The 20584-nt window shown below is 44.2% G+C and overlaps 1 protein-coding gene and 1 non-coding gene across 9 annotated transcripts in view; one reads left to right on the top strand and one right to left on the bottom strand.

Moving 5' to 3' along the window:
• The window catches only part of CLASP1 (cytoplasmic linker associated protein 1), a 159396-nt gene that overhangs the window by 16069 nt on the left and 122743 nt on the right, over positions 1 to 20584 (top strand). For all 8 annotated transcript variants that reach the window (XM_054381317.1, XM_054381315.1, XM_054381311.1 and 5 more), the window contains exons 2-5: positions 18628 to 18706; positions 18934 to 19037; positions 19530 to 19621; positions 19707 to 19782. In XM_054381317.1, coding sequence (XP_054237292.1) covers positions 18628 to 18706; positions 18934 to 19037; positions 19530 to 19621; positions 19707 to 19782 — 351 coding nt within the window. The remainder of the gene's footprint in view (positions 1 to 18627; positions 18707 to 18933; positions 19038 to 19529; positions 19622 to 19706; positions 19783 to 20584) is intronic.
• On the bottom strand, positions 17362 to 17478 carry LOC128967386 (U4atac minor spliceosomal RNA). The gene has a single exon (XR_008489114.1). It is a non-coding gene; the product is annotated as a U4atac minor spliceosomal RNA (small nuclear RNA).

Here is a 20584-nt window from a genome sequence, read left to right as displayed (position 1 = left end):
GATTATGATTACAAGTTAGAGATCATTTGTCTGGGTGGCTGAACTGTGAGCAACTGAATGAGAACTGGGTTTCTGCTGCTGTAAAGGTTTGCTGGGAAAGCAGGTGTCCTTGCAGGGATTAGCTCCAGGGAAAAAGGTGTTTTCTCTCTTGTGTATGCAGGTGCTCTAGCTAATGCCACATGCAGATGCTTCCATCCCAGGTTAATGATGTCTTGTTCCACCAGGTCTCAAGGAGGATGTTTCAAGAAGGGAGAAGTGCATTGGCAGGATTCACTTTGCTGGGTCTGGCAGACTTGCCCAATTCCTAAAAACCACCACAGTGAATTCACTCAGGAGCCATGGGAAGGGCTTTGTTGCCACTGAGCTGGTGGCCTTAACAACAGTTAATTGTAATTATGCCCCCAGTATTGTGGGCTCTTGGGAAATGGCTAGAGGGCAGACCCTTGCCATTTTCCCTTTCCTTAGCATATTGCATAGAAGAAAAGTCTGCTGTAGATCTCTTGGCCCAGTCTAAACTATGAAGGAGCTGTGTGGCAGAGTGAGAATAGCAATCCAGTGTGTTTGCAGGGTGGCTCATGAGATGAAGTTTTGGGTACCTTACAGACATCAATTTTTGGTTTTTTTTTGTGGTGTATCTGTCCTGCCCGTAGTGTTTGCAGTCAAGAAGGAGACACAGCCATTACTTGCAGGAGGTTGAGCTCTGCAGAAGAGGAAGATACCATTCCAGAAGCAGTGTAGATTGGCCTACTTGGAAATTTCTTGTCCGTTTTGTTGTTCTGTGTGTAGGGGAAAGCTATGGAGAAAATCTGGAGCAATCAGAGACCACATGTGACCTTTTAGGAAACCTTAACCACAAGCAGGAGTGTATTATTTTTAAGAGTGGTTCTCAGGCGAGTAAGCATTGCAATAATGTGATATGAGCACGATGTGCTGACGTGTATGACTAGCCTCTGGTAAGCAATCTGTTTTGGTGGTCTTTGCCTTTATGGCATTCAAGCTATCCATAGAGGGAAAATGTCTCTGGAGATCAGATTTTAAAAGAAAATTTCCCTTTCCAGGTAACTTGGGCTATTTCATATTCTCATTTGTATGAGAAGCTGTGAGTCTGTTTGCAAGGCCTGGGAGCACAGGCTGTAAACCTCACAGCTAGAATTCATGGATATAAAAGGCTTGTGCATCATGCAGGAGCTGGGTGGGCAGCTATAGACTAGGGTTCAGCAGGTGGCTCTACCACTGGCCTGCAGCACACAGTGTCCAAATGTGTAAGGCTCTGGAGTCTGTCTGTTCTTTTGGGAAAATATTGTGCTTGTTAAATTGAGGATACTGGTTGTGTAAGCTTGTTTTAGTGATTTAACACCTTTGTAGTTGGCTGCAGATGTCTAACTTTAATCATCTTGTTTCTTCTCCCTCCAGGGTGAGCAGCTAAGGATGATGTGTGAATGCTTCCTAGCATAAACTTCACCTTGGGGTTTCATTCAGTGGTGTATATGAACTGGAGGGAAGATACTTCCCATACTGTAAGGTTTAGGAAATGGTGCAAATTTCTTTTTAGACATGCCTTAATACAATTTAATTTAAACTTGTCCCTAATGAGCTAAAACACTGTAAGCCTGAAGTGAATTTTATATTGATTTGGGTGGCCTGGGGACTTTTTTTACAATGTTTAGATGATTTAGTGTTGCATAAATGAGTTGAATTTAATTGAGAAAGGGATGGTCTTTGTGGTATTCTGGCTTTAGTAGCAGGTCTTGCTGTGGCAAAATAGCACAACTGAGTCACATGGAGACAGAAAGCAGGACAGAGCATGCTGAATATGCTAACACTGATTCCTGTTGATGTGATGTCCAGCATGTGTGGTCTGTGAAGTTAGATGTATGGGTGATTAGAAAGCTGTTCTGAATAGCCAAAAGTTTATTAAGACCTATTGTTTGCTGTTGAACAATGAATGTCACAAGTCTGAGAAATTTTATTTGGTCTTGGTGCAGCTCAGTATGATAGAATCCAAATGTCTTCTTGCATCTTGCTTGCAGCAAGGAGGAAGCTCTTTCATGTTCTTTAAGTGCTTCCCTAGCTTGTTCTTCCAAGAAAGCTAATGATGTGCATGCTTCAGAGTTCTCAAAGTTGAGCTCAAAACAAGTTTTGTCAAGAAGAAAATTCTATTTGTGTTTTAGTTGGAATCATTGGCGTAGAGTTAGGGAAAGAAGGGATGCATGTGATTTGGGTTTTAGATATGGGATAGGGAGTCTAAAGTTCACCTTAGCCTTTCTATACTACATGGTTGTACATTAATCTTGAGTTAAGCCAGTGCTTGAAAATTTTAACCAGGGTGTCAACACTACCCAGAGGAGTAACTTCTATTTGCCAGCATAATTTATGTCTGCAGCTAGTAAGAGTCTGTTGTCACTTTGCTTTCTATTGTTCATGAAGGATGTTTACCCACTAGTAACATAACTTCTTTTGCTGATACTGGAGGAAATTGCTAGTCTTTGAGTATCATAATATAAGGGACTTGAGGAAATAGCCCAAATGCAGTTTCTTCTTCACAGAAGATAACCAAATGTACCCAGATGTCTTGTCAGACATTTAAAATACATCCTTTGAAGATTTCACAGCCTCCTGAATTCGTCTGTTCCAGTCGCCCTCTGCTCTTCATGCTTAATTTCCTTTCTATTTAATCTAAGAGGATTTATCTTTATCCTTCTCTGAGGGATATGGGAGGATATGGGAAAAGTTGATCACCACCCTTGTTCAAGTCCATGTTAGCAAAATCTCTTCAGTGTAGTTTCCACTACAACTATTTACCCGTCTGCCAAATGAGGCAAGTGGTTTGTGCTTTGTTCTGCAGTGTATTGGCAGGACGTTGTCTGTACTAAAGCAGCCTCTTAGCTGCTAGATCTGGCTTCTTGCTAGATTCTGGGATATGGGTGGACTGTTCTTTTTATTTCAGAAAGGTGATTGAAGGGTAGAGAACAACCACCTCACCAGCCTGTGGATAGATCTGCTCAGAGGCAGAGGCCTTGCTTATGCCTCCCTTTGAGGGATCACATACCCTTGGAGATGGAACAGCTCCTTTATTTAATGAAGATCTCCTAAAGGTATCTTTAGCTGTTTTATGCTATCTGCTCTGGTTTCCAGCCCCAGTTCTGTAGCAGAGTCATTCACAAAGAGGAGGTGGGGGGAGATGAAGCTTTAAAGGCATTGTCGTGGGCAGAGATACTTTTTGTAATCCCTAGAAAGGCACAGCATGTGGCAGGGAAAAGAGCATGCTGGCAGATGGGGTGAGTGCAGCTACAGTCATGCCAAGGAGACAGTGTTGTGAAGCTTTCATGCTGTGGCAGACAAGTGGGTCAAAATGTTGATTTGTCACCCTGGATAGGACCTTCTGCTGTGATCAAGAATGTGATGATGTGAATTAAAGGCATTTCTGGGGGGGGGACCGGTAGAAGATAGTAGGGTTGATCTGTATACACAAGAGATTTTTGCCCTTGGAGACAGAGTGCTCAAGTCAGCATGGAAAGCAACAGTAGAGGAGTGGTCTTGGAGGCTTATTCTCTTGGCTGCAGCAGAAGCCATCCTGGACAAGTTAGTTGGACTGTAGTTCTTGGTGATCATTGTGCTTGTGAAGTCTTACAGTCATCTGAGATACATGGCAAAAGTGATTGGGATGTTAATGGCATCTCAATTTGTGACTGTGTGGAACTACCTTTTTGGTATTCCTGGTTAGTTTTGCAGCCAGGAAGGGTACACTTGTGTGAGTGCTGAGGCTGAACTTGGAGCATGCTGCTGTATTGAAGTGGGCCAGGTGAATACAATGAGAGCTTGAAAGAAGCAAGTGATGGCTTTTACAAGAACCTTTAAAACAACTTCCTGAACTGCAGCAAACTGGTTTGGCTTGTGCTCTTCTTGGTGGGGATAGAGAGCTCAAGTGTGTTTGTCATCTCTGCCTGCTCAGTGTTTGGTATGGGAGTGAGGGCAGCTGTGTTCAGGGAGTGAGGGCGATGGGCACTTGAGGTTCAAAATCCTCTGGCCATGGTCTGTCAGTTTATTATCACCAGGGTCATCTGTGGGACTTTTATTGCATAAACCTGCCTTTCCTTAGCTGTAACCAAAATCCAGAAAACTGAAGGTGTGGCAGGCACTGTTGTGATAGGATCGTGGTGGTAGGCATGAGTATTGGAGCCACTTGAACTGACCTTCAGGCTTGTACTGGGAGGCCATGATCATAAAAGCATTAACTCAAGGCTGTTTCAACAGGATATAATTTGTAGCAAAAATGAGCTACCGGTTAGGTTATAACAATGTCTTTCTGTCAGTTGGTTTCATGTGGGCTTAGATCATGGGTTGCCCAGGGCAGAGGGCTGAATTAAATTATCTTCTAATGTCACTGCTTGAACCCCTCCCATGCTTAGCACATTTTTTTGTCTACTGCTGTCAGGTCAAGCTCTAGGTAGAGATGGGTTCAGACCAGCATCTCCTATGCTGGGGAACGCAGATCTGCCCAAAGTACTGGGGGGTTAGTCCTGGTTCTGCTGCAAGTCTGTTTTGTGGTGTCCAGAGTCAGCTGGGAGCGCTCTTGTGGTTCTCTATGAATTTGGAATCAAAATTTCTTCACATCCTTGCAGAAGCAGTATAGGCTTGGTGCCTGCATGCTGCTTTATACAGGTGAAAGGAACAATAAAATCAGTACTGGTGTTGGTTAGTGTTGTGTCACTTCTTGAACCTTTCTAAGGGGAGATTTTAGACTAAGCTCTGAGGAGACAGGAATGAAACTGCTGTTCAGGGATATTTTGCCAGGGATCTTGTGTTTCTTGCTGGGGACAAGTGATAAAAGGGAGATGCTGGTGCTGCCATATCCTGACTTCTAGTCCTGATTATCTAGTGATCAAGAAAAGTTCTGTGGAAAAAATAAGCAATTGAATGAATCTGCCCTGCAAAATAAATAATCCAAGATAGTGGAAATTTTGAAGAGTCACTTGAACCATCAAAGCACATGTAAGGTCAGCACATAATTGGGCAACTCTTTACAAGAGTGCCTGATCTACCTAGTAGACTGAAGCAGCGTAGTAGCTAAAAATCTTTCTGAAATTGTTGGTGGGTTTTCATTGTGTGTTTGGCTTTATTTTTTTTCTTTTCTTTGTTTTTCCCTCTTTCCCTGTCTCCTCCCTACAATTTAGGTGATCTTTCAGGTCTGAATTAAATCACCAAAAAAAAAAAAAAAAAAAAAAAAAGACATGTGCAGTAACTGCTGTTCTGTTTCTGGGGAGAGTGTGAATACAGATAACCAGTTTCAGATTCTGGCCTTGTGCTAGTCTGATGGTACTAGTCAGAATCTGGCCTGTAGCATCAAATATGAATTCTTTACCTTTTAGCTGATAAAAAAACAATCAAGATATGTAAAAAACAGTGCAGAACCTGCGCATGACTTGCAATTATTTTCTTTAGAGAGAAAGGTAATGACGAATCTGTACTTTACTTTGAAGGAGGGAAAAGAAATCTCTTTAAATGGTGATGTGAGTGTACAAGTAGCTCTGCACGGTTCTACATTTTTTTTCTGCATATATAGATCTTAGGCTGAACTTTGTTTGTAACTGGATGCGTGCTGGCATAGTCCCAACACTGCAGTCAGATGTATATGAAGTAGCTAAATTATACTTCTTTCCAGCATACAGTACTGCTAGACCTCAGCATGACAAGTTTATGGTAGTAATAGTGCTCTGTAGTTCCAGAAGAGGCTATGAAAACTCTTGAAAAATGCTAGATTGTGTTTCTTGTTTTGCTAGGGTGCAGGAAAGTGCTATTAACCTAAAGGAGGAAAAAGATGAAGGGCAAGAAGAGACATAACTGTAGCTGGATCCCCTTGGTGGTGGTCATTTTGTGGAATATTTACCAACTGATCTGCTTGACTTTTCTTACAATGTCTAGCAGCCACTTGAACTCTAACCTTAACCAGAAGCAGTGTTACCAGGAAAGCATGTTGTATTTCTTGGTGTTATCCTTGGGCATCACCATATCTTAACTCCTCTTTCACTAAACGATATATTCTAGTCTGACATAGTTACTATCTACGAAATTCAATCTCCTCTTCTAAAACAGGCTGTGTTGTAGAATGCCAGAGACTTGCCAGCAGCAGTCCCTCTTCATTCCTAAACAAAGTTGCTGTTGACACAGACTGATAGAGGAATTGTAATTGGAGCCTATCACTGTGTGTGACTTTGAACTTCTTATTTTTATCAGATGATGTCAATTTAAATAAAGCCACCTAAATAAACCAAAAGCCCAATGCCATTTCTTTGATGAAAAGAATATGCTGATTCCTACTATGGCTGGCAATATTTGAACTTGACATGTGCGTGCTGATCTTGCTGTCTGATCCATGTCACAGATCCTTTATATCTGCATGAAACCTTGTTGAAGTCCCATGATTGTCATGGATCAGATAATACAGCTGGAATTGTTGGTGGCTACAGATTGTTGCCTTGCTCATACTACTGTAGCCAGAGAAGGATTTAAAAAAAAAAAAAAACATCAGTTTTGCTGTTTCACAGTCTGCCAGCAAGGCGTTACTGCTGATGACACAAGCTCATTAAATCAATTAATGAACTGACAGGGCTGCTTCTAACTAGAATATACAAAACTCTTTCCATTTTTAATGAACATTTGAAGTTAATGACAGTTGAGGGACTGTATGTTAAGAATCAAGTAAAATAAAGTGTTTTGTAGAAATGTGACGAGCCTGATGTGTTTTTGAGTAGTAGAGGAGAGATGGTGTTGAACTAGTTTGTGTTTGGGAAACCTTTTGTAACCTGATTTTATTGGTGAGCTGTGTTCTTATCCTAAAGGTAAAAGAGCTATTGTGCCATTTAACTGTATGGAATGTGCAGTAGGGCTGGATGGGATGGGAGCAGACAGTCTGGCATCTTTTTTGTGACAGTGTGCAATTGTTAACCTGACATATCCAGCATTGTCTATCTTGTTTCAGAGTTCACAAGCTCTTAGGTTTTGGTTCTGAGAATTCTCAGAATGACCATACTTTTCTTTCTGTCGAAAAGATGTTGCTTTAAGACAAAACTTAAAAATAATGGGGCATTTCAGTTTGGAATAGTTAGTCAAAATCAAGAAACCACTCTTGAAGTTACAGGAGCAGACAGAATTCCATCACTTCTGACCTGTATGAATAAAGAGAGATGAGATGGTCTAGAACAAAGAGGTTTCAAATACATGAAGGGCATATTGGTGCCTCCAGGTGGTGCATATTCCAGTTTAAACTAGTACCTAATTTAGAAAACTCACCCAAGCCTCCCTTACAATCTCTTAGAGTCCTAAATAAATCCACCTTCACAGAATCACAGAGTGGTAGGGATTAGAAGGGACCTCTGGAGATCATCTAGTCCAACCCCACTGCTAAAGCAGGTTCGCCTAGATCAGGCTGCACAGGAACGCATCCTGGCAGGTTTTGAAAGTCTCCAGCAGAGACTCCATCTTCAAATTTGCCTGTGATGACTGGGGACAGCTGAATCTTTTCCTTGGCATATTACAAATATTTCTGTTTGTTTAACAAAGTCTGTTGCAACGTTTTAACTAGAAGGAACAAATAGGAAAGTTTTGTTTCCTTTCTCCTCTGAGGTGAAATGAAACCCAAATCGAGCAGGTTGCATTTATTATTCTTCAGAGTTGCTTTTTGGTGTTGATTCAAGTTTCTGCAGTTATTCAAACACTTGATTCAGCTTACCTTCTGTTGTGTTGAAAATAATGCTGGGAGTTGTGAAGGAGAGAAAAACGTAGTAAGAGCGTTGCGAAAAGTGAGTAGAGCCTGTCCAGGAGGTACCTGCTCTACCACACTGGGGTGTCAGCTCTTTGTGTACTCTGTGCTGATCTCAGTGGCTTCTTGTGTTACATTTAGAGGTTCTGTTCCTCTGATGTATTTTAAGTTTTTAAGAGTTCTATTTAGGATAGTTAACCTAAGAGCTAATGATTTAGTTGAATATTTGATTAAATCCTTTCTTCTATTAATCCACAAGATTTTGTGGAAGCCTCTAATGTGAGAGATGTTTGTTTGTGTAGCTGCAGCGCTGAAGCATGGGAAGCAACTACATGCCTGGCATTAAATTTGTTTCTAGAGCTGGAAATAGAAGCCAAAATAGATGTGGTTTGTCCCTGTAATTTTCCAATTGGTTTTCCACTTGTGCTATCAGCTGCTCAGATGGCTTTTTCTTTTAAGAAAATGCTGACTCCTTCAAGCAAGACAGGACAGTTTATTTTTCACTGGATCCCTTCTCTTCCCTTGAGGTGTTTGTGTTGTGGGATTTTTATGTTGCTGTTGTTTGGGTGTTTTTTGTTGTTTCCCCCCCCCCCCTTTCTGTGAGGTGTCTCACCGTTTTAATGTCTCTGGAGACTGGAGTGCTGTAGCCACAGGAACAGACATGGCATGGATGGGTACTGATTCAGTTGAGACTTGTCAATGTCAGCCCACTCTTGTGTCTTTAGTTGGATCTTGAACTAGCTATTGCTTGAATGCTTGCCTAGGTTTGCCTGTGGTTGAACTTCCATGGATGCCAACTGCATTATAGCCACTATAACTTTACTTAGGCAGAAAATGTTGAACAACTTGTGCCATGGTGATGACTGCCACCCATTTCAGACTTGGAGTATTGGGAGAGTAGAATGAGGTGGAGTGTTACATGTAGGGAACTGGGTTTTCCAGACAGCTTGTGAGAAAAGCCACAAGTAAACAGCTGAACTGCAGCATAAGCACATAGTGCTTGGTGCACGTGTTCTTCTACTGGAGCAGTTCTGCAGCCATCTGCAGCCTCAAAGTGCCAAGGGAAAAAAAAATGATCTACCCTTGCCTGTTTCTGGCTGTCTCAGACCCTAGGTACTTGGGGATAGGTACCTTGCCTGAGACTGCAAAACCTTTTTAGGTTTCTGACCTCATGCCATGCACCCATGTTTGCCTCAGGGTGTGCCCTAATTTAGATGTGTTGTGCTTCACTGTGCTGTCATGTAATTGAGTATCTGTTGGAAACAACTAAAAAGGTGTCTGTTTTCAGTCTGAGGGAGGAAAACAGATGTTTTATTCTCTTGTGAGAGCTCAGTGTGGTGCTTCAGCTGTTGCTCCAGATCTCAATGAAGACAGCCAAAGAGGCAAAGGGATAGAAGCATAGGTCAAAAGGAGTTGAGGAGAGGAATGTATTTTGGAAGAAGCAGCTTGTTTTCAGTGTTAAGTGCCTTGTAGTGTTTTGTTCTGGAGCGTGTGGGAAGCATTGCCCTCAGAATTAGCATGGACAGAGACAGAATCTTTTTTTTGTTAATAATTCCTGTTTCCTAATTCAGATCAAATTCTTGTAAGATTTGTCAGAAGTGAAAAGATCAAATATGATGCCTGAATTGATCAAGATCTGTGCTAAGAGCTGGTTGTAAAGAAAGCCATAGATAAAGAGAGGCTTGCATGTGCTACATACTGGTTAGATCTCTGAGTTGGTTGGAGCTGCTTGAGAGGTCTGCAGGGTGCAAGGCCTGGGACAGGTTTTTTTACCATTTCTTAGTCAAATGTCCCTGGCCTGTTGCAGGATGACACAGTGGCTCAAGCAAAGAGTGCACAGTGACTGCTGCCTAGCTTGCAGTAGGCCTATGCAGTGAGAGCCAGACCTCACACTGCATGTCTTCTTTCCTGAATGGGCCAGAGAGGTATTTGAAATGTGTCGTCTCTTCTCTGAGGCTCATGTGAAGGAAGACTTTGAGACTTTGAGACTTACTGCTGAAGGCTTTTCTTGAGGCTTTTGCTTGCCAGTACTGTGTGGGTCATTTGCAGTTTCACCAGTCCTAAGGGGATTGAATCAGAGGATGGAGGTCCAGAGAAGGGCAACATGTGTCAATAGATCCTCTGTACCTAAAATTGATGCTGCTTAGTCCCAGAGGCTGGTTTTTTTGTGATTCTCAGCACATTCGGTTCTTTTCCTTCATATATCAGGATCCCAAACAGTTCTGAAATCTCTTGAAACCTGAGTTGTAGTTGTGTCACACAAGGTCTCCTCTCGTGATGCTGAGCGCTGGAAGAGCTGTCCTCTATGAAGCGTTTGTTGAGCCTGTCATATGTAAAACTGGTCTGAAGATCTGCAGGACATGCTGCAAGAGCATATTTGTGGGGTTGTTTTTTTTTTTTTTTTAATTTAAAAAACCTTTGCTTGGATTCTCTTGATTCTGGGCTGCTATGTTTGCTGCTGGGACAGCAAGTCCTGTCATAGCCTTATGCTTTGGATTGCATCTGCACCAAAAGGTGATTTTCATTGACTGCAAATTTATATTGTCTTATTGCAGGTGAGAAAAACATAAGGAGCCTCTTGCTTGCTGTGCTTAAGTGTGGTCTGACTTTGACCTTTTCTTCTGACTGCGCTCTACAGCACAGTACTTAGTGCTGTTCTTTCCAAGTAGTCAAAGCTTTCAGGCTCTCCACAAGCTATAAAATCAGTTGCTTATTTACTCAACTGTGAGAGCACTACAGTGCTAGCAGTACTTTCCAGCAGTTTTTAGCAATGTTAAACAAAGAAAGGACTCCTCAGGCAGAAACTGAGGGGGGGGAGTTCCAGGTAGAGATTTTGTAATCACCAAAACTGGAATTGAGGCAGCGTGTAGAAGCCATTGCCTTTGTGTTGAGAGGTTAGTCTTTCCATGTGACTAGTTGGTCAGAGCTTCAGCTCTTGATCTCCACTGGGTGAAAAGATCTCAGTGGGCTGAAGAAGCAGCTTTGCAGGAATAGGATTCCAGATAAAAAGATGCCTTGCTCTGTGGAGGAAGCATTCTCTCCTGCTGTCTATGGCCCCTTTCTCTACCCAGCATCCATGTCTTCCCTTACTTGAACTGCTGAAGCTTCTCTGGAAACTTCAGGTCTTAAGAGTGTTTTCAGTGCTTTGCAAGGACTGTGGCTATTGAAAATTCTATTGTACTCTTAATTGCATGTGTTCTTCCCAAATGGGGCAAGGAAAAAGCTTCATTAAGTGTCATCTAGCAAGAAGCACCAGCATCTGGTAACTACTTTCTATCCTACTCAAGTCACCTTCTGTTGACTCCTCAGCACAGTGGCTGCTCAGCCTCCCTGAGAGATCCTCAGCTTTTTTCACATTGCCAGCAGCTGTTGTATCTTGGATGTGTTTGTGCTTATTTGGTGCCCTCCTCATGAGGCTGTCCATGCAGCCTGTCATCACTGTTTTGTGGGATTGCTGGGATTGCTTATATTAAAAAGTGTAATCTGGAAATGCAGATGCTCAGAAACGTGGGAACTAGTGATTGAGGAAGGTAGCTGGATATTATTTAAGCATCCTCAAAATTATCACTATTCTTCTTGAGCCCTAGGGGAGCAGAGAGAACTGTTGGTGATTATCTGCTAGGTTGCATTTGCCTTTTCCAGATGCTGTCCAAATCCTCAGAAGCACTTCTGTTTCAGTTTTAAAATGTGTTGAACACTTTCTATTCCTGTAGGTGTTAGAGATGGAGTCAGGGTCAGTACTTCTGTTAGGAGCTCTGAAGTACTCCAGCTAATATGGCTCTACCCAATTACCAGTGTGTTTTGTTGGGTTCTTTCTATGCTCTGTAGAAGGTGCTTGTCCCTAAGGGCACAACACTTCTGTTAGGTAAACCAAACTGGTCTGTTACTGAGGCACATCTCTGCACTGGCAGTTTAGTAGTTGCCAAATAAAGGCTTTGAGTTTTCCTGTGAGAAACAAAGCAGAGCATTGCAGTGGTATTTTCCCTGACACATTCTTGTTGCTTTTCAGTAAGAGAGATCCTAGCACTCATTCTACAATGGTTCCTTTTGCCTTGAGCTCCTGAGATGCAGCTTGTCACTGAGGTTCCAAGCTCATTTAAGGATGTGGTGGGGCTGATCCGCAGCTGACGCATACAGGCGTGATCTCATTCATGTTCACAGAGTTACATGCGTTTTTCCTTACTGGATGAGGACCTAGCTGTAAGTGTAAGCTCTCTGCTGAGGGCAGTGGAAATGTACAGAATAGTGGCAGTGTTTGTGACCAAGATATTAAACTGCGTTGTGGTGAGGAACCAAAGGCAGTAACATTCGGTAGTGCAGGTGTTTTATTTTGATGTTGTTTTATGTGAAGGCACTGAGTACTGCCATGCAGAGAGTCATACCTGTAAGGTGCTGCAAAACCAGAACTACCTTTTTGAAACAATGTTTTTTTTGCTGCTGGTGTTCAGCAGTGTTTGGTATAATTGAGGCAGGAAAGTGTGATTTTTAAATTTGCTCTGCCTTCAACTGCACAGTCTCCTGATGTACTATCGTGAGCGCTGCTTCCCTGGAGACTAAACACCAACTGTAGTTTGTGTCAGTAGTGATTTACCTGCTCTGCTCTCTGGAGCTTTGACCTTGCTCAGACTAGAAAAGCCACCTGCTCCACAGCAGTGACTCTGCAACTTGTGATTACCTCTATGTCCTTTAGACAGAGCCCAGTGCTATGCTACTCCTTCTCATCATGGTTATGTGCAGCCATGCAACTCAAGGACCAGTGCAGAATCTCTGCAAAAAAGAGTGAATAATTTGTTCTCTGGAACTCACTCATTCATTCTCACAGGGCAGAGAGCAGTGTGGCTGGGGGCTGACCCATTCCAGCTCTTTCACCTAGGACAGACTGTCAGCTCTCTTGGAAGCAGACATCCACATTTCAGGATGATCATCATCTTTTAAACATAACCCAATTTTTCCTTTGTGGTATTTCTGTATTGACAACTTCTTGTTCTGTGGTGCTCATGTGCTCTGACAGGCCTCTTAAGTCTTTTATCTCTTTACATGAGGAGACAACTGTTTGGGTTTGGTTGTTTGTTGGTTTGGTTTTGGTTGGGTTCCCCCCACCTTTTTTTGGTCCTATTTTTGTCCTTTTATTTTGTCTTCTCCCCACTCCCCCCCCTTTTTTTTTTCTCCACTGAATCCAGAAAATAGCTTTTTATTTTCTTTTTGTTAGAAAGATGCCCTTTTATTCTAACAGTAGCTGTAAAAATGCATTCCTACAGTGATTATTTTTAAGAACTTTCTTGATACCCCTCAACAATTGAATGACCTTAGTCCTTCTGGGATTTATTTCACTCTTGAGGCAGACATTATTTACTGAGTTGCTTATCTGTTCCCAAGTCTGTAAATGAAGGAGAACTTTCAATAACCAGATTTTTTGCTCATTTTACAAGTGCTGGTGGTTTCATTGGGTGTTCTGATTTAGCTGTGTCTGTCAGCCTGTTGGTGGGTAAGTCCTGGCAGGCTGTCACTTGTCACGTGGGCTTTACTGTCCTTGATAACTCTCCCACAATGCTGCACCATTGCAGGCTGAGTTGACATCAAATAAGCTGGTCCTCTGAATTTTGGTGTGATCAATGATGTTTAATTTATAGATGCTGCTTCTTGGTACTTTTTCACAAGCTGTAGTTTGAATGTGCTCTGAACTCTGTTATGCTGGAGCAGTGGGGGGGATTAAGGAGTGGGTTGACAGCAGCTGTCCCTGCTCTGCAGTCCCAGGAGACCTGTGTGAAGTTGTGTTGCTCCTTGTGTTGTGCAAGTGAGGTGTTTGCCAGAGGCTCAGACGGTTGGGACTGTAGTGTGGGAATTCTGTCATACTGCTGGATGCAAGGAAAAGAGACTCCATTGACCTGCAAGGATCAGTACAGTCACAGAAGGAGCCTGGGCATCGCTGTCTTTAGAAAGGGATGTTGTCATGGGCCAATGTACAGCAGAGGATGGATTCACAGTAGGGAAGGAAGAGCAAAGCCTCTCTGGATGTACTGCCAGGAGAAAAGAAAAGGTCTTCCAAGCATGAGTGTTGGGGTGACTAAGAAAATGGCTATGTAGATGAAAGCTATTGTGTGGTTTAAATCCTGTTGGGTCTGTTAAGTTGTGCTGCTAGACTGATTTGCTGAACAGTTGCATGCTGTGCTATAAGGAACCCCTCAGTGCTGATGTTCTCCAGTGTACAGGATCTGGCCTCCTTTCTATGGAAGGGCAGAGTGCCAGGGATGTTCCTTACCCACTGTGACGGTCCTCAGCCATAGGTACTGTCTGTGTTTGGTTTGGTATTGCAAATTGATCAAGTGTATATGGGGGCAGAAAAAACTGAAAGATTTCTGTAGCTCTCTCTTCTCATTCTTCTAAACCCAGCGTGGATGTGGTTATACTAGTGTGCAGATGGAATACAACACTACATAAGCTAACCCTGTTTCTCTGTGTGCCAGGGGTTGTAGTTTTGCTGTGATGACCCAAAATAACATACCTGACTTCAAAACTGACTTTGCAAATGTCAGACAACTTTAGCTCTTGCTTGGCCTTGGGTACCTGGTCCAGTTGTGGTGGATGTTTCCTATATTGAGGAATTGGAATTGCTGCCTGGCTAGCACTAATCATCAGTCAGATAGTGATATAGGACATTAGTGCTTGTTTCAGGCTTCTCAATGTGTTATCAGAAGTGTCACTCTTTTTTGCAAGTATATTAAGTTCAAGTATGCAGGTGCTTCTCCATGCCTTTGTTTATCAATAGAAAAGATTTTCTAAGGAAGTGTGCAAAAAAAAAAAACCCTTGGTTGGATTCTCTTATTTTTTTTCACATTAAGATTTAGAAGTGTCTTCCACCTCCTTTCCCTCCTCCAAGGAAAGTCTCATAGACTCCAAAATGAAATAGCCAAGCCATGTCACTACAGGGTAGGAGATGAGGAAGCTGAGCATGAGGCAAGCTGGTGACCCCATCTGGGATAGAAACTCTGTCTCCAGCATTTCCATATGGGTCTCAAGCTGCCAGGTGTGGAAGGTCCAGCAGGAAGCCAGTAGAATGAAACCAGCCTGTAGGGATGTGCTGCTCAGCCTATTGCTGATTCCCTGCAGGAAACATGGGATAAAGGTTTGTGCAGCAGCCACCACAATTCTGTTACATGTGGCATGGTGTGGAGAAGAGGACTAAAGGGTTCATATCTTCCCCACATGGCAGTCTGGAGCTGCCATGTTAGTGCCAGACTGTCAAGCTACCCTGAGGCTGTGATTGACTGTGGTGACTTTGTGCTGGATCAACTGGTGCTGGGTCCTGCAGCTTGCTTTCTTACCCTTTTGTGGGAGTGCATTTAGGTGTCTTGTTTTAAGCTGCATTTATGTCTGCTGTACTTGGTGAGCGTTTACTGTTAGAGCAGGTAATGGTAAGATGTCAGCTCTGATACATGGAGCTGCCTGTAGGCCTTTCAGCACCACCCAAGTATTAAAGGACAGATGCTTTGAGTTCTTTGAAGTAAGTTTTTGATGACTTATTAAAGTATTCTCTGTATTGGGAAAGGCTGTGTTGCATCCTGGGGACTAACCAGAAGCTTCTTTGTTGGGAGTCATGGCACCTTGAGACCTCGCAGTTAGAGGGAGGCAGGAGAAGGGCTTGCTGACAGCCCTTAGTGCCTGCAGAAAGTACTCTGAGATGTTACAAAGCAGCTGCAGATGCCAACTGAGCTGAATACTGGCACAGATTGCTTATTTGACTCCTAAGGTTCCCCATGACAGTCAATAAAGCAAAATGGCAGAGCTGTAGACCTAAGGCTCTGTCACTGTTTCTGTAGTGGGTGTGGGACCAGAGAACACTCAGTTTGGGGCTTGTGTAAAGCAGGGAGTTAAAAGCTGCTGACATGGTATTTTGTTTGAGATGGGAGCTTCTGTGCTATTAGGGGTACTGGTGAGTTGAGTTCGTTGCTTGGAGCATGAAGCAAGACCTGTGTTGATATAGAGGCCTGGAATAGCTCTGTAATTATAAGCACTGTGGCGTTATCTGAAATTTTGGATGGAGAGCTGTCCTTCCTGTGCCTTGGTGTGGATCAGTGCCCACTGGCTGGCTTTCCAAGAAGGGGTGTGCTGCAAGATCACACCAATGAAGTGGTAGCTGACAGGGCCTATCAGTGTTCTAGCCCTGTGTGACGCTGTTTCTGAGGTTCCTCCTGGTTTTCAGTATATGTTAACTCAGGCAGAGGTTGAGTAACAGCTTCTGTGGAAAACTGGGATGGACTCTCAGTGCCATCAGTCCAGTGCAACAGGGGCTGGGATTGGTTCTTCATTCATTTGGCCATCATGCCCCAAGAACTCTAACAGTTCTATTGGATCTTGAAAGCCATGCATGATTTTAACCTGACCCTCAGCAGTTTGAGGCAGGTGGCACACCAGGGTTGATAAACGAATCCAGTGTGATAGGGAATAACATTTGGTCACCCCCAGTGGTTATTCCCTCAGCAGCTGTCCAAGCCACCACTGTAATCACAGAGAGTTAATTAGCTCTCCATTTCTGTAAGCACAACAACAAAAAGTAGTGGGAGGTTTAGCTCATCCTCCCCCTCTCATCCTGGAGCCAAACTGCAGGGTAACCGGCTCTGTTTCCTCTAATGCTTCACTCTTTCCAGCTTGCAGGCAGTTTGAAGGAGAGATGGATCCTTTCCTCTCCCTGGGATCAGATTTATCCCTGGGATCAGATTTATCCCTGGGGTACATCTCTGTAATTGCAGACAGTGCACTTATTTCTCTGTGCAGGATGCTGCCTTGATGGGGCTGGTCAGACAGCTGTGAATGATGACCAGCATTCAAAGTCCCAGGGACTTTCCTTTAAAGCATTTCTGGGCAAATGGGGACCTAAAGCCTATCGTCCTGCTGGGGCTTTGCTACTATACCCCAGCCAGGAGAAGCTGAGGGAGATGGCAGGCAGGCAGTGAGGCTTAAGGCAGTTGAAGCTGGCCAACCATTTGCCAATGGTAGATTAAATCCAGTGTGCAAGATGAATGTGAAAATAAAACACAGCTTCCAAAGGCATAAGGAAAATTCTCCTTTGGCATACAAATAGATTTTTAAGATTTTGTCAGCATGCTGCAAGTGATGTTTTATTAAATAACACAGTGGGAGGATCTGTTACTGTGATGGGAGAAAACTGCAGGAGCTGTTTGGAGGAGGTAAAGTGGTATGTTGGGAGAAGTTAGGGTCTAGGTGCTTGTTTTTAGGAGGCTTCCTTTTAGGGCACTTGGCATCAAGTAGGTAATTTCTCCAGCATACTGTTCACAGATCCTTTACTGCTGGTATAGAGCTGAATTTGGAGTGGATCTATATGACCAGCTGGGGTTGTGCAGCGCAGGTGCAGCAGCAGGTGTGGTGTGGGGGCTCAGCGTGGACAGCAGCGTGTTCCCGCGGATTGTAAGTGCTGGCCGATGAGTAGACAGCAATTGTAGAGGGAATGAGGCACCCCTCACCCCCATAGAGCCAGGATCAGCGGCGCAAAGCGCCTGTGTGGCAGAGTCGGGAGGGAACGGAAAGCTGAGCCGTGACCGCTGCGGCCGCTGTTGGTGACGCGCCGGGCACACGCCGCGGTGCGAGGTTCCAAAAATTGCGCCGCGCGCGAAGCGGGCGCCGGTGTGTTGTTCAAGGCGTTAGCAGTGCTGCCCTCACCACGCGTTCATCGAGCAGCCGCGCAACCCCCAGATAAGGACGGTTGGCGCTGTGTTTTGGCGTGGCGGCGCTAGGGGAGAGCTCACCGCGACCTAGGTCCGGGCGAAGGATCGGTGCGATACCAGGCCCTGTTCCTTCGCCATCCGGCTCGGAGCTGCTCTCCACTTGGGCGCGGCGCTGAAAGCGGCTTTAGTGGCTCGTCTCCGGCTCCGTTTAAACCCGTTTTGACGACGGTAGCGGTGCTACCCAGAGTGCTCTCTGCCAGTCTGGAGCTTATTTGCATAGGGGGCTGGCCAGCCGCGCCGGGCGGCAGCGGCAATGGAGCGCGCCCCCTGCCGGCCATACTCGGCGCTGCCCGCCTTCTTTCCTCCAGCACCCGCCGAGGTGCACATGCGTACGTAACAGATAGGTACTTGTGTGAACGAGCTGTTCACCGAGCAGGACTGCGCTGTGACAGCCCTGGCTGTCAGTAACACTTCCTGGGGTTACTGACACCAGCACTTTTCACTGAAAACCGAAGGCGAGCTGTCTTGTCCCAGAGCCATTGTGATCTATAGGGTCTTACCAAGAATTCGGTGTACAAGTTACCCAGTATATTCAGTATGTGATAGGGTGTTGTTATATTTTAAAGTTATTGAATGAAGTTATTCAGAGCAGGTTTTCTGATCCACAACCTGATCTGAAGCTTCTCTCAATCAAGGTACCTTTCCCTGGGTTTCAGTTATGTTATAAAAGTGCTGGGTTTAATTTCTGCAAGAAAAATTAGGCAGCTGTTACCGTATACTATTTTCCAATTATAAGTGTTGATAATTACAATTAATTAGAAATGCTTGTTACAGCAAATATTGAAATTAAGTGTATGGTATGTGTATGTTGCACATACATATGCATGAGTTTAGTATTAAGCAGCAATTACAGTTGTTGGCTTTCTCAAGTTCTTGGCAGTGAGTTTTGGCTTGTAAATGTCCTAGGGAACAATAATTTCGGGGGCTTTTCTGCTTGTAAACCACTCAGCTTGTCTGTCAGAAGCATTGCAAGGAAGAGTTATGTGTATCTGCACAACCTTGAGCAGTGTCAACAGCAGGGGTGGGATGGGACCCTTCTCCCTGGAGAGCGTGTGCATCTCACAGGTGTTGGCTAAGGCTGGAGGGAAAGGGTTGTATGCTAAAATGTCATCTCTCCTGTGCTTGCAGGTGGTTCTCCTGGGAATTGACATCCTTTCTGCCCTTGTGTCCCGCTTGCAAGATCGCTTCAAGGCTCAGATTGGCACAGGTAAGAGATCTGCATATGAGTTGGGGGATGCTTTGTTGGAATCTGTCCTGGCTGCTACATGCAAAGCCATTTTTCTCCCCAGGAGAGTTTGGGAAGCTCTTGGTGGTTTCAGGCTCTGCTTGAATGGTGGGAGGTCTGGTCCATCCATCAGGTGTGAGGAGAGCAGAGGGGCTGTGCCGCATGACAGTTTTCTGAGGGGTTTGGATGTTCCTGTTTTCATTCCTCAGTGCTGCCAAGTTTACTTGATAGACTGGGGGACTCTAAAGACTCAGTGAGGGAGCAAGATCAGACCTTGCTGCTGAAAATCATGGAACAAGCTGCTAACCCTCAGGTATGTTTGGCAACCCTTTGCAGTGTGAGTAACTCACTGGTTGAAAAGGAGAACTGTTTTTCTGTCAGAGGCTTTTCTCCTGTGGCTCTGTCTGAAATGGCTTCATCTCCTTACACCTTGTTACGAGATACTTGCTTCACTTGGGAATGCTGTTGTTTGTCAGGGTACACATGGGAGTGAGTGTCAGTGGATTTCACAAATAGGGGTTGGGATGAGTAGGTGTCAAAGTAGTTGTTCTGGGTCTTTGGAAGGCACTTGCTTTCTGTAAAGGGAAGTATTGCTTTAGCTAGTAGGGGGTTACTGTGAAGTCAGCCCAGAACAAATAATTAGATCTAAAAGTGTTCTTCCATTTCTTGTCTGGCTTTGCTTGGATGGATAGAAAGCTTATATTTAAGCTTCAGAGATATTACAGCATGTGTCTGCTGGAAGAAGGAGTCTGTCTCTTCCCCACCTCCTGTTTTTCTGTTTCACCTTCTTTTCTGTCTTCCGCAGTACGTGTGGGACAGGATGCTAGGAGGATTCAAACACAAGAATTTCCGAACAAGAGAAGGGATTTGCCTCTGCCTTATTGCAACACTCAATGTGTAAGTGAGAACCTCCTGCAAACCTACATTATGCAGAAGCCTGCTTTGTAACTCACAGCATTCTCCTTTTGTTCTCTCTTCCCAGATCTGGAGCTCAGAGTTTAACACTGAGTAAGATAGTGCCACATATATGTAACTTACTTGGAGATCCAAACAGCCAGGTAAGCTTCTGGGGTGAGTCACTTCTAAAGGTTGTGCTGATTGCCTTGTTTGTAAGCGTGAAGCTCTGCATTCTGGATGGTGACTTAGTTAATTGTGTTGCTGGTGGTGGACTCTGAGCAATGCTGTTCATAAAGAGCCCTTGGCTGGTGTTGAAGAGGTAGTATTTGATGTATGCCTAAACCAGCATATCAGTTACTGAGTTCAACAGAACAACATGAATCTGCAGATGAGATGACCAGAGCAGAAAACTTTAATTGGAAGGGAATGTGTGTGCCATAACAGCCCAGATGCAAGGGAGGTTGCAGGGATCCTTGTGTTTGACGCAGCACTTAATTTTCAGAGGAGCAGCAGTCTGGGCAGGGAAAGCCCAAGGGGGCTAGTCAGGCAGCCTGACCACACACACTGCCAGAAGTTGTACAGGGAGATTCTGAATAAGGGGTGGAAGCTGTACAGGATCTTTAAGTCAGCAGTGCAAAACAAGTTAAAATACATGTAGAAAAAGAAACTCTGTCACTTTTATGTGCTTTTGTCCTGCTCAGTATGGGACCTAATCTGAAATCAAATGCAAGTGTGTGAAGCTAGTGAGAAGAGGAGGAATGGGCAGCCAGGGTTCAGGGTTATGATGCCATAAAATATGGGTTTTAGCAGTTCTTGTATATCCCTGTTGCCCTCCTAGCATGGATGGTGCATATACATAATCCAAGTCTGGAGCATTTAGCTGGAACAACATGTGGGATGACCAGCTGGGGAATAGATTTATGTTGGCTCTGGAGTTGGCTGTATTCCTGTGGTGGTGAGAGC

The sequence above is a fragment of the Indicator indicator genome, chromosome 5, assembly GCF_027791375.1.
Source record: "Indicator indicator isolate 239-I01 chromosome 5, UM_Iind_1.1, whole genome shotgun sequence".
NCBI lineage: Eukaryota > Metazoa > Chordata > Aves > Piciformes > Indicatoridae > Indicator > Indicator indicator.
The sequence above is the reverse complement of the archived record's forward strand: the minus strand, read 5'-3'. Positions and strand labels throughout refer to the sequence as shown.